The sequence below is a fragment of the Salvelinus sp. IW2-2015 genome, linkage group LG9 (assembly GCF_002910315.2).
Source record: "Salvelinus sp. IW2-2015 linkage group LG9, ASM291031v2, whole genome shotgun sequence".
Classification (NCBI taxonomy): Eukaryota; Metazoa; Chordata; class Actinopteri; order Salmoniformes; family Salmonidae; genus Salvelinus; species Salvelinus sp. IW2-2015.
In genome coordinates this window covers 7,355,640-7,372,030 of record NC_036849.1, presented here as the reverse complement: position 1 = coordinate 7,372,030, position 16,391 = coordinate 7,355,640, and the positions used below count along the sequence as shown (strand labels likewise).

The 16,391-nt window shown below is 45.0% G+C and overlaps 1 protein-coding gene across 4 annotated transcripts in view; it reads left to right on the top strand.

The window, feature by feature from the left end:
- kiaa0586 (KIAA0586 ortholog) overlaps nt 1-16,391 on the top strand; it is a 118,662-nt gene that overhangs the window by 38,895 nt on the left and 63,376 nt on the right. For 3 of the 4 annotated variants that reach the window (XM_023994099.2, XM_023994100.2, XM_023994098.2), the window contains exons 10-12: nt 9,591-9,810; nt 11,517-11,660; nt 13,094-13,329. In XM_023994099.2, the coding sequence (XP_023849867.1) occupies nt 9,591-9,810; nt 11,517-11,660; nt 13,094-13,329 (600 nt within the window). The remainder of the gene's footprint in view (nt 1-9,590; nt 9,811-11,516; nt 11,661-13,093; nt 13,330-16,391) is intronic. The other variant, XM_023994101.2, reaches the window with a different exon arrangement.

Here is a 16,391-nt window from a genome sequence, read left to right as displayed (position 1 = left end):
GGCTTGTGGAAAGCAGAATCGTTTTCACCAACATCTTATGCAAGAAAGTGCTCGTGACTCCGTGGTCGAGCAACTGCTCGCTCCTTGAGTGCATGCAGCAGGAGAGGGAGAAAGATTACATTTACATTTACATTTAAGTCATTTAGCAGACGCTCTTATCCAGAGCGACTTACAAATTGGTGCATTCACCTTATGATATCCAGTGGAACAACCACTTTACAATAGTGCATCTAACTCTTTTAAGGGGGGGGGGTTTAAAGGATTACTTTATCCTATCCTAAGTATTCCTTAAAGAGGTGGGGTTTCAGGTGTCTCCGGAAGGTGTGGATTGACTCCGCTGACCTGGCGTCGTGAGGGAGTTTGTTCCACCATTGGGGTGCCAGAGCAGCGAACGATTTTGACTGGCTGAGCGGGAACTGTACTTCCTCAGAGGTAGGGAGGCGAGCAGGCCAGAGGTGGATGAACGCAGTGCCCTTGTTTGGGTGTAGGGCCTGACAGAGCCTGAAGGTACGGAGGTGCCGTTTCCCTCACAGCTCCGTAGGCAAGCACCATGGTCTTGTAGCGGATGCGAGCTCAACTGGTAAGCCAGTGGAGAGAGCGGAGGAGCGGGGGTGACGTGAGAGAACTTGGAAGGTTGAACACCAGACGGGCTGCGCGTTCTGGTTGAGTTGTAGGGTTTTAATGCACAGGCAGGGAGCCCAGCCAACAGCGAGTTGCAGTAATCCAGACGGGAGATGACAAGTGCCTGGATTAGGACCTGCGCCGCTTCCTGTGTGAGGCAGGGTCGTACTCTGCGAATGTTGTAGAGCATGAACCTACAGGAACGGGTCACCGCCTTGATGTTAGTGAGAACGACAGGGGTGTTGTCCAGATCACGCCAAGGTTCTTAGCACTCTGGGAGGAGGACACATGGAGTGTCAACCGTGATGGCGAGATCATGGAACGGGCAGCCTTCCCCGGGAGAAGAGCAGCTCCGTCTTGCCGAGGTTCAGCTTGAGGTGGTGATCCGTCATCCACACTGATATGTCTGCCAGACTGCAGAGATGCGATTCGCCACCATGTAAATAGGACTGATGACTCCAGTATCAAACGGATTAAACTCAAGACAAAGGAGATATGTTGGGACTAAAGGAAAAAGAGGCCGAGCACGCCCCCATTCTTATCGACGGGCTGTATTGGAGCAGTTGAGAGCTTCAAGTTCCTTGGCGTACACATCAACAACAAACTAACATGTGGTCAAGCACACCAAGACAGTCGTGAAGAGGGCAGGACAAAACCTATTCTCCCTCGGGAAACTGAAAAGATTTGGCATGGGTCCTCAGATCCTCAAAAGATTTTACAGCTGCACCATTGAGAGCATTCTGACTGGTTGCATCACTGCCTGGTATGGCAACTGCACGGCCTCCGACCGCAAGGCACTACAGAGGGTAGTGCGTACGGCCCAGTACATCACTGGGGCCAAGCTTCCTGCAATCCAGGACCTCTATACCGGGCGGTGTCAAAGGAAGGCCCTAAAAATTGTTAAAGACTCCAGCCACCCTAGTCATAGACTACATAATTATCTCAAATACCTCGACACCGGTGCCCACGCACATTGACTCTGTACCGGTACCCCCTGTATATAGCCCCGCTATTGTTATTTACCGCTGCTCTTTAATTATTTGTTTTTCTTATCTCTTACTTTTTAAACTTATTTTTTAGGTATTTTCTTAAAACTGCATCGTTGGTTAAGGGCTTGTAAGTAAGCATTTCACTGTGAGGTTACACCTGTTGTATTTGGCACATGTGACAAATCTGATTTGATTTATATAAACGGATATTACACTCCCGGAGTTGTGTATCGCTTTTAACAAACCAAACAAATTCCGTTATAGAAGGTCAAGTAAAAACCCAAACCGGTATATTGTAGAATACGATATACCGGAAGGCCCTAGGTCCCTAGCCAGTAATCGGGGAATCAGTTGCCCAGAGCTCTGGGGTTGAATAAAATGTGTTTGATGAATGTTTGTGTGATCAAAGTATGTTATTCATAGTCCAGGCTCCAGATATCACAGCACAATTTGGGTAAACTAAACCCAGGGCTTTTTTTATGTAAAAATGAAACAGATGTTGGATGGTTTTGACTACAAAGGCATTGGCCAATGCAAACAATTAAGGTTCAACAGGCTGAGTTACACCAATGACGCCACCCTAGAGGGAACAACATTGAGCCGGAGGAGTGGCTGGTGTTCCTAGAATAGCTGCCGGGGCATCAGGTGATCAACGTAAACTATGGAGATGAGGTCACATCTGGTAGATTTGATTTATTTGGACATAGAGGGGCTGGAATTCAAACATGTGCTGCTTGATGATAACGTTTCAATGAGATTGGGGGGCGTTTTGGGGAGTGCTGGTGCTATGGCAGCCAAGGTAGAGGAATGGGGATATGACTGCCCTGGATGGTGGATGGTGCAGCTTGCCAACAGGGAAAGACACACGTGAAAACACCAGAGCAGAGAGGGTGGAGGGTGAGACCACTACCATCAGGCTCCCTGATACGCCTCTGATATTGATAAGATAATAGCAGCTATTCTGGTGGTGGTGGGCGTAATGACCGCATGTTGAAGGCAGGATGAGGATGGATTTAGGAAGAGGCCAAAAGAATCCCAATGTTCAAGGGGGCGGGGTGCGGTGGAGGATCACACGTAGAACTCACAAAGACAGATGTTTTAAGAGCTAACCTACCGGATGTATTATATTATGTTATGAATCATTTCAGCTTTTTCTCTATGTGGTTCATTCATCATTTTTTGAAGTCACTGGTTTGTCAAAGACATCCCCCTCACACCCACTCTACGTGTCATAGTTCCATCTATAAATACTCTATCTGGCTTACGAATGGGATATGAATTGTCTCGACACCTCTCCTTTGCACTCACAAAGAGAGAGACGTTTGAAACTGTCCCCATGGCGACGAGTCCTCGTTCTACCTTTTTTCAGAGGAAGGGAAAGCAGTGGGAAGTCTCTCCTTCACATCTGGCACGGTCCTCTCTCCATCAACAACCCATTATTTTTCAGCCCTTTTAGTTGAAGGTATCTTCTCCTCCTTTGTCCACCAGATACCACTTTAAGTGTGTGTGTGTGTGTGTGTGTGTGTGTGTGTGTGTGTGTGTGTGTTTGCCTGCCTGCCTGCCAGGAGAGAAGGGCTAGCTAGAGAAACGGGCTGTGCTCAGTACAATACAGAACGGTCTTACCTCCTTACCAGAGAGAAAGACAATGTATGACCATGAGGTGAAATTTAAGAAGCTGCTGACAGTAATCAAGTAGCTCCGTTAGTACTGAGACGTGGCGAAGGACTGACCAAGACCTCTAGCTTCAACCCAACATGATGTGTTGTATAACAAGACAGAAATGTAATATAGATCTTGTTCTCATATCAAAAAAAAAAACGTATCAAGATATAGATTTCCTGTCAACGTGGCATCATTTCTTCACCTCCATAATGATTTTATGATCAGGTTTTACACACATGCACACATGCATGGCTGCACGCACACCTGTCAACAGCTTGTAGGAAAAAGTGGTGTCTGAAATAACACCCTATTCAAAAGTAGTGCACTAACCGTTTCAGGGTGCCGTTTCAGACGTTGCCTGAGTGAGTTGAACAATCTGTTCTAGTTGAACGCATTTCCCATGGAAGGGGAGAGGGAGAGAGTAGACATTTGCATATGGTGACCTCTAACAGGACGTTTTGTCTCAGAGTCCCTGTATCTCCACCCTAATCAATTTGAGCAAGATCAAAAAGGCTGGCATCAACAAGGCACTCTCGCTCTTCAAATGGATTAGCTCATTTTGAGGCGTCTTAAGGCTGATTGAAAACATCTTACTGAGTGGGATACATCAGCGCTACCAGACACACAGCATGACATTCTGCCTTAATGTTTATTTATTGGAAGAGAACAGAACGCCCCCGAAAGGGAAATGAAGGAACCAATGCTACTTTTTCTTTCTGTCTGGGTCTCCCTCAGAGGGCAGGACTGAGGGCAGAACAGACACATCGTTGTGTGATTGCAGTGGTGATTTTAGCATGTAAAAATGTATTTATGCATGCCAGCAAAGCCACTACACAACAACACTAAACAATACGCTATTTGCACTTTAACGGTGCCCACTAACTGTTAGGGCCTACATAAAGGTGTCCCAACAGCAGAGCTTTCTATTCAGCACCATGGAGTGAATTCTTACCTCTGCTACACCTGGTTATCAGCGGAGCCTTGTCTGGCTGCGAAACAGTTCATTCAGCCTCATTTACTGCCTGATATGGCTGACTTGCTTAAACAAATGTGGTTTCTACTGACATTTCAGATGTACAAACTATGGCATAAGGGGACGACGAGCGGATAAGGGGCAATCCGTAATTTCGATGAAGACATTAATGAGCGAGGTAGGACGGACGTAGTCAATATAACTTTGTTCAGAACTTTTGAAATGGACAGCGACAGAATTCAGAACGTGGGCCGTTCTTGCAGTATTCTCCCTGTACACCAAGTCAGAGCCATAGGATAAATAAAGGTGGCATATAAGCAGACAATGAATGCTCTTACATTATTCAATGATTACATTTCTCTAAAACAGGCTATGGGCTACATGTGCACCACCAAGTCAGAACAGTAGGCTAAGTTTTGAGGGGGAAAGGGACCACATAATTAGGGTGAGGCACATGGGCTACTAACAGCTTACTACACAACATACACTTAGTATTACTTTCTTAGCTACAGTATACATATTTCCCTGGCATATTACATCATTTTATGAAGCAGCATACAAGACATATTTGGACTCATCTTGTTGTGCTGTACTCACTTGAAAATGGAAGGTTGCGCGGCGGTCCTTGTGGGCAAATTTTGTCTTTTGTCATCAAAGTCTGGCATTTTCTGGATTGGTGGAACTCGGAAAGAAACAAGGTCGATCATGACGTCAATGATCTTCATGTCTTAGCTCTAGAAAGAGGCCCGAGTTCTCGACTTGGAATTCCTAGTTGGATGACCATTCAAAACGTATTTTCCCAGTAGGAGCTCGTTTTTTTCCCCGAGGTCCCAGTTGTCTTGAACTCACTGAAGTCTGAGATTTCCCAGTTCCGAGCTTCTAGTTGTTTTGAACGCAGCAGAAGTCATGCTGGATTGACAGCATGGCCAATGTATTCAACCTTTTCTGGCCCATGGCATGTGAATGTTTATCCTTTTAAGCTTGTAAAAGAGACCCTTAAACCCAGACTTGGACCATACACCCACTCCACTAAATAGCAGGCTAGTAATTGCTTTGCAACACTTGCAGTTAGCCACTGATTCCTTCCAAACCACTCATTATTGAATTTGCGATTCCCAGCTTGTTGTGTAATGTTCATGTCCAAAGTGCAAATGAGAACTGATATGTTTTATCTATAATTTCTCTTCATATGACAAGGATTGAAAAGGATGACTGTAGATTGTCGATGTGATTCATGACGTTGACTTCTTGTCTAGCTTGCTAGCTAAGATTTTGAAAGTATGATGTTGACATGATCAGTCCAATCAAAGCTACGGTAGATATAACGTGTTTTGACTTCATTTTATATGTGGTCAATGACCTTGAGCCTTCTTGGATGGGCACTTCTAATGTAACTCTATGGCAGCACCCAAGGGGCTTGAATTTTCGAACTCTCCCTGTAGATTTTGTGGTGACGTAGTGTCCCCATGAGTGACAGAACAATGAGCCAATCACGGCACAACTAGAGAACATTACCAACCCCTACGCTCCGTATTTTTCCACTGACTGCCCCACCACCACAGAAAGCACTGAGCTAGGCTGAAACACCTGCATTTTGGAGCTGCCTTACTCAAGAAAGCAAAAAAATACCATGTTTGTATTTAGCTTTATTAGCTCAATGATTATTAGATTTTTTTTACATTGTTTGCAAACTGATATGTGACCATTATTAATGCCAAAATAACACCCTGAATGACGGGTTGCCACTGTGAAGATTGACATTTACACCATGTTCCATGTTAGTCCATGGATCTGATCCCTTTGAAGTTTACCTTGTATCATTTATGCATACATTTTCCTCAGTTGCTTACATAAATGTCAATGTGTATCATATTCCCGCCCAGCACTAAAAAAACTGAATACATTATTACTTGTTTTTGTAAACCCCACACAGCTGATCTGACTTGCATGGTTCTACCGCCGTAGAGGACTTAGTATACTGAGTAGAGATGCTGCCGTCCTAGCAATACTTCTCTGTTTTATCCTGGACGCTAGGATTACAATCTCCTGGAATGGATTGGAATGTCAAGTACACAATACCTGTCACTGCTACGCATCCAGAGTAAATCCTGTCCCTTGTCAGTTTGAGTCAGAACATTCCTAATCTGTAAGATTCTTTGAGATGTGTCAAAAAAAATCTTCCCCTCCCTACAGAATGAAGTTGCGAGTGCAGGGCCAGTGGCCTGGGTATTGTATAAGGCAGTACTGTGAAGATTCCAGGGTTGCTAGACGTGTGCTGCAGAGATGCGTGCTGCAGAGACGCGTGGTGCAGAGCCCTTTTCTGCTCCAAAAGTTGACATGGCAGCCCTCCGTTCTGTTAAATTCAGTTGCCTCCTGAATTATTGGCACCCTGAGTAAATATGAACAAAAAAATCTGTGAAAAAATGCCATTGTTTATCAGCTTGATCTTACACTCAAAATATGATATGAGTCTAAACTTTTATTTTGTTTAAATTGTTCAAAGAACATTTAGTACTTTGTGAACCCCTCCCTTTGCCAAGATAACAACTCTGAGTCGTCTCCTATGTTTGATGAGGTGGGAAAACACATAGGAAGGGATTTTGCACCATTCCTTCATACAGAAACTGTCCTGATCCGTCAGAGTCCTTTGTCCTCACTTGTGGACTCTCCTCTTCAGTTCACCCCGCAGGTTTTCAATGGGGTTTAGGTCAGGGGACTGGGATGGCCTGAAAAAGCTTGAATCTATGGTTAGTGAACCATTTTCGTGTGGATCTAGAGGGATGCTTTGGATCATTGTCCTGCTGGAATATCCAACGACGACCCAGTTTTAGCATCTTGGCAGAGGCATACAGGTTTTGGCCTAAAATCTCCTAGTACTTGATGGAGTCCATGATGACATGTATCTTAACAATGTTACCAGTGCCTTTGGAAGTAAAACAGCCCCACAACATTACAGATCCATCACCGTACTTCACAGTGGGGATTAGATTATTTTCTGCATGACCATGGCTCTTTTCATGCCAAACCCACCTCTGGTGTTTGTTTCCAAAAAGCTCTATTTTAATCTCATCAGAACATAGAACCTGATTCCAATCAAAGTTCCATGGACATTTAGCCAACTCCAGCTGCTTACATTTGTGTTTTGGTGACAGCAGAGGCTTTCTTCTGGCAACCCTTCCAAATAACTTGTTGGCTTGGAGTTGGCGTCTAATTGTAGTTTTGGAGACTCGGTGACCCCAAGATGTAACCAACTTCTGCAATTCTCTAACTGTGATCCCTGGAGATTTTTAATGCGACTTGAGCCATCCTTCTTACTGTGCGTGGGGGCAAAATACACCTGCCTCCTCTTCCAGGCAGGTTCATCACAGCTCTAGTTGTTTTATATTTCTTAATTATTGCCCTAATAGTGGATATGGGTATTTTCAGGAGTATAGCTATCTTTTTATAGCCACTGCCTGATTTATGAAGGTCGTCAACCTTTTGTCTCATTTCATTTGTGTGTTCTCTGGCCTATCCCATGTTGATGGATGACTAAGGGAGTTTAGCCTGGGTATCACCTCATATTTATACCCCAGAGAAACAAGAGGCCATGGATGACCACTTAAGAATTCCCAAAGACTCAATTCGATTTTGTTAATAAGAATTTCAATAATTGTGACACGCATTTTTTAGAATAAAACAAATATTTATTGATGACTTATTGTTTTATTGTAGATAAAAAAATTACAAAAAATACAAATTAAAGGTTAGATTCATATGATATTTTGATTGTAAAATCAAGCTGATAAACAACAATGACATTTTTTAACAGCCTTTTTTGTTCATATTTCCCAAGTTGCCAATAGTTCAGGAGGGAACTGTAAATAAGTACACACGCACCCTGCACAGAGGATGGGCGCTGCCTCTGCCTCTCAATGGTGACCTTTGCGTTGCGAGCATGGCTCAGGGGGAGCCATACATGTAAGCTAGCCTCTCTCGCATCTTCTCTCGTTTCCTCCTTCCCTCTGTGGGATACACTACATTAAAATGTGTAGGCCTCAGTGTTCTCTCTCTCCATTCCTTTTGTTTTGTACATTATTTTGTTTTTACAAAAGTAGTGCACAGGGCCTTTACTTGTTCTGTATTAAAGTACAGCTATATCCGTCTGCAGCGCGGGCAAAAAAATAAAATCTAACTACTTCCAGAAGCGTCAAGAAAATGTCCATCGCCTGCTGTGAAACCTTAGAAATTAAGGATATTTTTTTTTTTTTGCGACATGACAAGACAAAAGAATCTAGAGGATCGTTGTGATTTCAATGGCGGTACTTTTGTGTGACAGTTTTGGCAATTCACAGTAGGTGGTTCTGTTCCTGCCTGTAGAACCCGATAGGGAAAATTATAACAGTCTGTCTACTGTGGATGAAGTTGCTTTTGTATAATTTCAAATGTGTTACTATGATGAAGTTAAATGGAAACTGTCTGTCTCTGTGTGTGTGATTTAATTTCTCAAAAACGTGGACAGACCCAGCAGTATTGGAGCCATTGAGTTCACAGTCAGTAACACACATTGAATTGGCAACCCTACACTATAAAAACAGTTCATTTGAAGCTCACGCACAGAGTCGGAGAGGCCTTGGTTGTACCTCCATGAACCCCCTCGCTCAGATCTTCGGAGTCCACTCATTATCGGCTCCATCCCTGCCAGTGTAAACACAGCTCTCAGCTCCAATATTAGACGGATTTGATTGTATGCCAATTATCACTCATATGAAACTGAAATGTAAATAATGAGGCTCACTGTACAGGAAAAGGACGGACATTTCATGTGTTTTTTTCCATACACTAATAACAGCCTGTTACTTTTGGATATTGTAGCGGACTAGAGTCTCAACCAAGTATGGCATATAACAAGACAGCCGGCCTCATTGGCCTCTGAATGACCCTATGGGCTTTCCCCTCCATCCAAAGCAGGACTCACTCTACTTAGCCACTTAATGCAATTTAAGTCTTTAGTGATCTAGCAACAGCATTACGTAGTCTGCTTGGAAGCTATCCTATGTGTGAGTCATGTTATTGGTGCTGTGCCACCACTCTGGCCCTCTTCCCTGAAGGGCAAACACTTCTCCAGGCCAGATGGAAGGAAGGAGGAAGGCTGGCTCTCCTCTCCTACTTTGCTAATGGATGAGCTGACCAAGCTCAGCGGGCACATTCTGATTTTGTAATACCATCATTGCAAAGTTGTAATGATGTCATAGCATTGGCATTGCAGACAGTTTTGCCTGCAAAGATGGAATTTGTGTCATCTGACAAGAAAATGAACAATAGAAGCATTCTTCATTTAACGCCCACACTTTATTTCCTTACAGGGAAGGCCAACACCAGCAAGAGGGGGTTAGAGAGCTGGTCATTGCAGCATTAGCGAAACACAGCGACACAAATCACCAAGGTAGAGGAGGAGGAGGTCACCAGCCAGGCCTCCCATCATCCTTTGGGGTTCCTGAGCAACCCAGCTCAGCCGTGAAACGAGCCAATGATACACTTCAGGACCTGGGACGACTCAAAACTGAGATGCAGACCCTGCTGCAGGTGAGATGGACTGACTGAGAGGAACTATAAACTCTCAAGAAATATCAACTGTCAATCTTATCAGGAATACTGTATATAGAGATTTTCCCTGCACTTTTTTAAGCCTTCTTGAATAACCTCTACTGGTAGCAATATAATGAGAACAAAAGAGGTCTGAGGGCAGAGCCTTGAGGAACTCCAAACTATTGTCAAACAGTTTTCCTTTACCCTAGAAGATAATCAAGGTCAAGAGAAAAACTGTCAACTGCTGTAGGCCCTCACAATGACTTTCCCATTACACCAGTTCTGTGTGGCCTTTTCCATTAACTTTCCTTTTGTATTCTAATGCACCAAGTCTATAAGCTGTTATCGCTGGTGCTGCTCAGTTCCCCCTAAATCTATTATTGGCATATTGGAGACATTCAGACTGAAGAATGAGATTATCCCCGTACCCATTTATTGCTCTGAACGATGGGAGGCACCCCGACACCACACACACACACACACACACACACACACACACACACACACACACACACACACACACACACACACACACACACACACACACACACACACACACACAGAGCCGTCAGGACGTTTCCTGTTTCCCTAAGTGGGCCAATATCATCCTCTCGTCTGTGTTCAGCTTTGGGATTTTGCTACAAACACAAAACACACACACACACAGAGCCGTCAGGACGTTTCCTGTTTCCCTAAGTGGGCCAATATCATCCTCTCGTCTGTGTTCAGCTTTGGGATTTTGCTAATCTAATTGGTGCCTTTACCACTGATGAAATCAAGCCAAGACACGAGTGTGTCTGGTATTTCAATGACCAAGACAGCAGTGTTCTATTGTTTCTACCCTCTCTCCTCTCCCTCTCCTCTCCCCTTAATAAATTACAACACTTCTTCATCCTTACCCGACGAACGCGTTGCCACAGCCGCCCGACGCCTGTTCCCGTCTATTACACTCTGATCCCGTCGCCGCGCCAACCAGGAATTGAGTTTCCGAGCACGCCTCTGCCGCTGCTGAAAAATTCCATCAGCTTAGAATAATGTAGCACACGGCAAATTATGCATTAGCATATAATTGAGGATGCAGGGTGTGAATGCTATTTGGCCTGCCGCTGTCTGTCTGCCTGCCTGTCTGTCTGCCTGCCTGTCTGTCTCGCTGTCTCTGTCAGTCGGTCCGCCTGTCGGTCTGTATGTCTGTCTGTGGGCTGCAAGAATAGGAAGGAAGCACGTTTCTCTCTCTCTGTGTCTCTCTGTGTGTCTCTCTCTCTCTCTCGCTCTCTCTCTCTCTGTGTCTCTCTGTGTCTCTCTCTCTCTCTCTCTCTCTCTGTCGCTCTCTAGTCTCTCTGCCCTCAGAATAGGCAGTGACACCCAGGTCCCTTCGCTGTGTGTCTGGATTAAATTGAATGCCTGTCATTGTCACACCAGGTTTTAATGCAGTAGTTCTTCTATAGTGGGGTTTAGTGGCAGGCACGATCATTTAATGGTCGCCCGTTCTGGTGGTGTAGGACATTTTGTGAATGCTTGGTCATGATGAAAATGTATGAGTACAGCATTTCTGTTTCCCACAAATGATCAAGTGTGGCCTCTTACGAGATCAGATCCTCTAGTATGACTTTGAGTCGGAGAAACATGTCCAACCAACGCTGCTTTGTGTCAGTCGGGTGGTACTCAGACAGCCGGTGTTGCGTTCCACTGTCCTTCTCATCCAGGCTCGCGAGGCTTTCCCTGCTGCAGAGAGCAGAGAGACGGCATCAGCCAAGACCAGCAACACCTCAAGCAGCAGCAGCAGCAAGCAGCCCACTATCCCGTCTCCCACCACCATGCACCACCACCCTCCTCCCTGCGTCTCCATGGTAGGTTCCCATAGCAACCCTTGCCTGCCTCTGCAGTGCCAGCCTCACGAGGTAGGAAGGTTTTCCTCCTACATTCTGTGTTGTACGGTCTGTGTTGCCATCCATCCATCCATCCATACCAAGCCACCGCCAAGCAGCGGACAGACACAATGCCACACTTGTATCCCTGCATTTTCAGCTGTGTCCCCATTTTATGGACTTAAAGTGATAAATCAGTGGTGTTGTTATCTCTGTTTTACACATGGACCAAAGGAGAATGCACAATGGCTAGAGCAGAAAGAGATTTCCCCAAGCCTATTATTCAACCACTCTAGCTTTTTCTACAGAGAGAAAGAGTAATGATGACAGTTGTCGCATTGGTTGGTTGGTTCTGTGCTAGCCTATTGGTGTGTTGGGTGAATACTCTATTGGATGTGACTCATTGACATGCTTTCTGATTAAGTTTGGTCATCCTGGTGTTGTCACAATGCCTGTTCTGTACAGGTTCTGGGATTGACTTGGCAACTAGGGAATTTCTTCTCCCATGCTTTACCTCACCATACTATTTCAGTTGCCACATTTCAGACAGAATTGCTGTCAGCAGCGCAGATGTGAAAAGCAAGGACGAACCTCCTCCCTTTACTGCAGTGCACTGTTGCTGTGAAAATGCCTTTCCCACAGAAACGAACGAGACAAATAACGCGCTTATACACAAACGGAGGGAAATGGTGTCTGCGAACCGTGTAAGTGGTTTTGATTTAGCGTTATTTGCGAAAGCGGGGAAGCACGAGGCTGAAACAAATGACCCTCAGCTAGCGGACGTTGGAAGGCTGTCGCCTGTTCCTCCCCACGCAGCCACGCAGGGCAGCCAGGCACACAGATTCATATAATACATATACACCAGACGAGAACGAGATGAGGGGAGGATGAAAGAAACAGCCAAGGTCTCCAGCTGTATCAGATCTGCCTGAAAGGAATGCCTTGTGATGGGTGGGGAGAAAAAGAGAGGGAACAGAATGGGCCCCTGTCTCTCTCTGTCTCTTTCATCAGCACAGAGAAAGGTGATTTGGAGTAACTATTGCTATTGGTTGTGGATGCAGCAGAGGCAAGAGCCTGGCTAGCATTCGCTCTCACCGCTGTCTGTCGCCCGATAGTGACAGTTATTAAAGCCAGAATCGAACTGGAGTGTAATGGATTCTTCTTGAAATATTCTTCCAAACTGTTCTCCTTGTGACACACCCAATATTTTTCTCCTCTTATGCTTCTGAATGGTTTTGAATTAATAGCCCAGCCGACGAATGTTGAAATGTGTGGAGCCAGATATATTTAGGTTTCCGTATATATAGAAGGTAATCGAGATATCCATTGAAATCTAGATATTTCTTTCTAAATATATGTCTCTGTGGTGAACTGTGCATGTGTCATCTAAAGGTCCCCCACCCTCCCCCCAACAGTCTCAGGAAGAGGTGGCCGTAGTGCTCCCTCCAGTCCTCCCCCTGCCTCCCGCCAGGCCCACCCCCACCCTGCTGCAGCAGAGCCGGCCGTACCCCTCCATGTTTGAGGATGCCGAGAGGGTTCTCCGGCAGGTCCAACGACACAAGAAGACCCTGGAGGAAAATTTGGAGGCCATGCTGAGGGCTAAAGATGGAGAGACCCTGCGCTCCCAGTTAGAGGCCCTCTCCTGCAACAGGTAACACACAGGTGGACTGCTCTGGTCTCCCCTGCAGCTTGGGGCCAAAATTAGCCTGAATGTTACGCCAATGTTGTTTCCAAACATTGGAGTAAAACAAGTTAATATTCTGGGTTCTGATGGGGTACGACAGTTGAACTAAGCTCATGAGGCATTTCTAAGTTATATTCTTCAAGAATCAATGGGTATATATCCTATCGTTCATTTATCAGTCAAAAAATGGATGTGGCAACTACAGAGTCAAGCTTTAATGGACATAAACAGATCATTTCCTTAATAGAACCTTTCTTGAACTCTAAGCAGTTTAAATGTTTGAGGTAACTCCCCTCCGCCACCAGTATGTATCACCACCGATGTGAGGGTAGAAATGTTAAAGATGGATAACAAGCCCAACAGTCCTACAGCATGGTCATTCAAGCAAATCTATCCCTGGAGAAACTTTCTGAATCTAATAAATGTCCTCGCAGCATTTTGGGTTGTTGTTGTCAAGTGGGAAATGTGCGGAGGGCAAATTGGGAGAATTCAGGGCAGTGATTGCCTGCGCTGAGCTCCGTTGTTGAGAGCTGTGTATCTCCTGTTGAGAGCACACTGGAGGCTGCGGAGGTCTAAGCCAAATGGAACAATCACTATGACAGGCAGTTGTCAGTGGGGAGGAGAGGATGGTATGCGTCCCAAAATGACGCCCTGTTTCCTATGGTCCCCGGTTAAAAGTAGTACACTACATAGGGATTAGGGTGCCATTTGGGACAAAGACGACTGCTGCCCTGCCAGCTCTCAGCCTCTCAGCTCGACCCAATAAATTCTATGTGAGATGTGGACTCTGAAGTGACTGACTGTCTGACTGGAAACTGGGGACGCTTATATTTGTCCTGTTTCACTGCAAGTGGGTAACCTGTGCGAGGTGTGACATGGAATCAGCCATTATTGACAGCGATCCTGGAGCAATTAGGGTTATAAATGCCTTGCTCAAGGAGCAGATCCACAGATTTCTCACCTTGTCGGCTCGGGGATTCGAACTAGCAACTTTTCGGTTAATGCGCTAACCGCTATGCTACCTGCCGTGGCAGAAACTCTGGAGGTCGACTGCACCTTGCATAGATAGACATGCAATGTTGTGGTGAGCAGTGAGAATCTGTAACGTAGCAGATGTTTGGCATGTAGGGACATCTCAGGGCTTCCCTCTCCTATCCTTCTTCTCAGTGAGTCTGCTTGAGAGACGGTGAGCACCCAGGAGGTTTTACCCAGGGAAATGGTACCTTATTCATGGTAAGGTAGTGGCACACAAATGAATGTCATTTCTTTAATTCTTGACTGATTTTTGTTTTCCTTCCTTGCCAACATTAGTATCCAGTAGGCCAACCTGCCATGTTGTTTCTGGAGAACTGAGAACTTTACTGAAAGCATGGAGAGACCATTGATTAATCAACGTTGTAAATCTCAGGAGATGTCTCGTTTGGTTGTGTTTGTTTGTTTGTTTACTGCCTTTCAAATAAGCCCAAAAATTGTCAAATCACTTCCTCATATAAAAGAGAGAGGTTATTTGAAGTATACTGAACCAAAATATAAACACAACATGTAAAGTGTTGGTTTACAAGTTTGTTTACATCCCTGTTAGTGAGTATTTCTTCTTTGCCAAGATAATCCATCCCCCTGACAGGTGTGGCATATGAAGAAGCTGATTAAACAGCCGGGTCATTACAGAGGTGTACCTTGTGCTGGGCACAATAAAAGGCCACTCTAAAATGTGCCACTCTGTCACACAGCACAATGCCACAGATGTCTCAGGTTTTGAGGGAGCGTGCGATTGTCATGCTGATTGCAGGTATGTCCATCAGAGCTGTTGCCAGAGAATTTATTGTTAATTTCTCTACCATAAGCCGCCTCCAGCGTCGTTTTAGAGAATTTGGCAGTACGTAACCGGCCTCACAATCGCAGACCACGTGTAACCACGCCAGCCCAGGACCTCCACATCCAGCTTCTTCACCTGTGGGATCGTCTGAGGGGAGGGAGTGCTGAGGAGTATTTATTTCTGTAATAAAGCCCTTTTGTAGGAAAAAACTCATTCTGATTAGCTGGGCCTGGCTCCCCAGTGGGTGGGTCTATGTCCTATCAAGGCATAATCCAAAGGTTAGAGCCTAATGCATTTATTTAAATTGACTGATTTCCTTATATGAACTGTAACTCAGTAAAATCTTTGAAATTGTTGCATGTTGTGTTTATATTTTTGTTCAGTATAAATATCCGCTACACATCCGAAGCGTTGCATTCGTCTTATGGAGTGGTGGCGGAGCGATGCCTTTTCATGCCTAGAGATTCATTGTGACATTAATAAAGTTCACGTGGGTGAGATTGCCTAATGGCTTGCGATGCAGCACCCAAGGCTGAGCTCTGTCTCCTCCTCTCTCTCTCTTTCTCTCTCTCTCTCGCTCTCTAATGGAGTGCGGAATAAGTGGCTTAAACATTGAAATGGAGAAGGTTTGGCTGCCTTACGTCCACAGCACACAGACAGGGTCCTTCAGAAAGGAGTAGTCTTTAGCATAACGATACAGAGTCTCTCTCTGGGTGAAAAGTTATCTCATTACAGCCATAATATAACAGGAGTTTTCAATGCTCTTCTAATCATAGAAATAGGTTTTAATTCTCTCCCGCACTGAAGAAGCTAGATTACACCAGAAAAATATCATTACTAGAGTGGACAAAGCTTCTCAGACCACAGCAATTTCACTGATTGAGTCGCATGGGTTCACTTAATATGGTGTTCTAATTCTAAGGATTATACATGGTGTGAATGATAAGTCTGTCCAGAGAACGGGCAAAGAGAGGAGCCATAGAATTTCAACATAAAGGAAAGTACAGTGAACAGGTTACTCAGGTGATGTCATCACATAGCAACCACACAACACACATTACTACGGTATGAAGTGTTTTCAGTTTTTTTTTATGTTGGCTCAGTGGGACACTACTCCCTCCACCTCGTATTATAATATAACTAAAACCAACCTGAGCCAAAATGTCAGCTCGTATGCTAATCATCTCCAAAATGGCAGCCGGCCGATAATCAG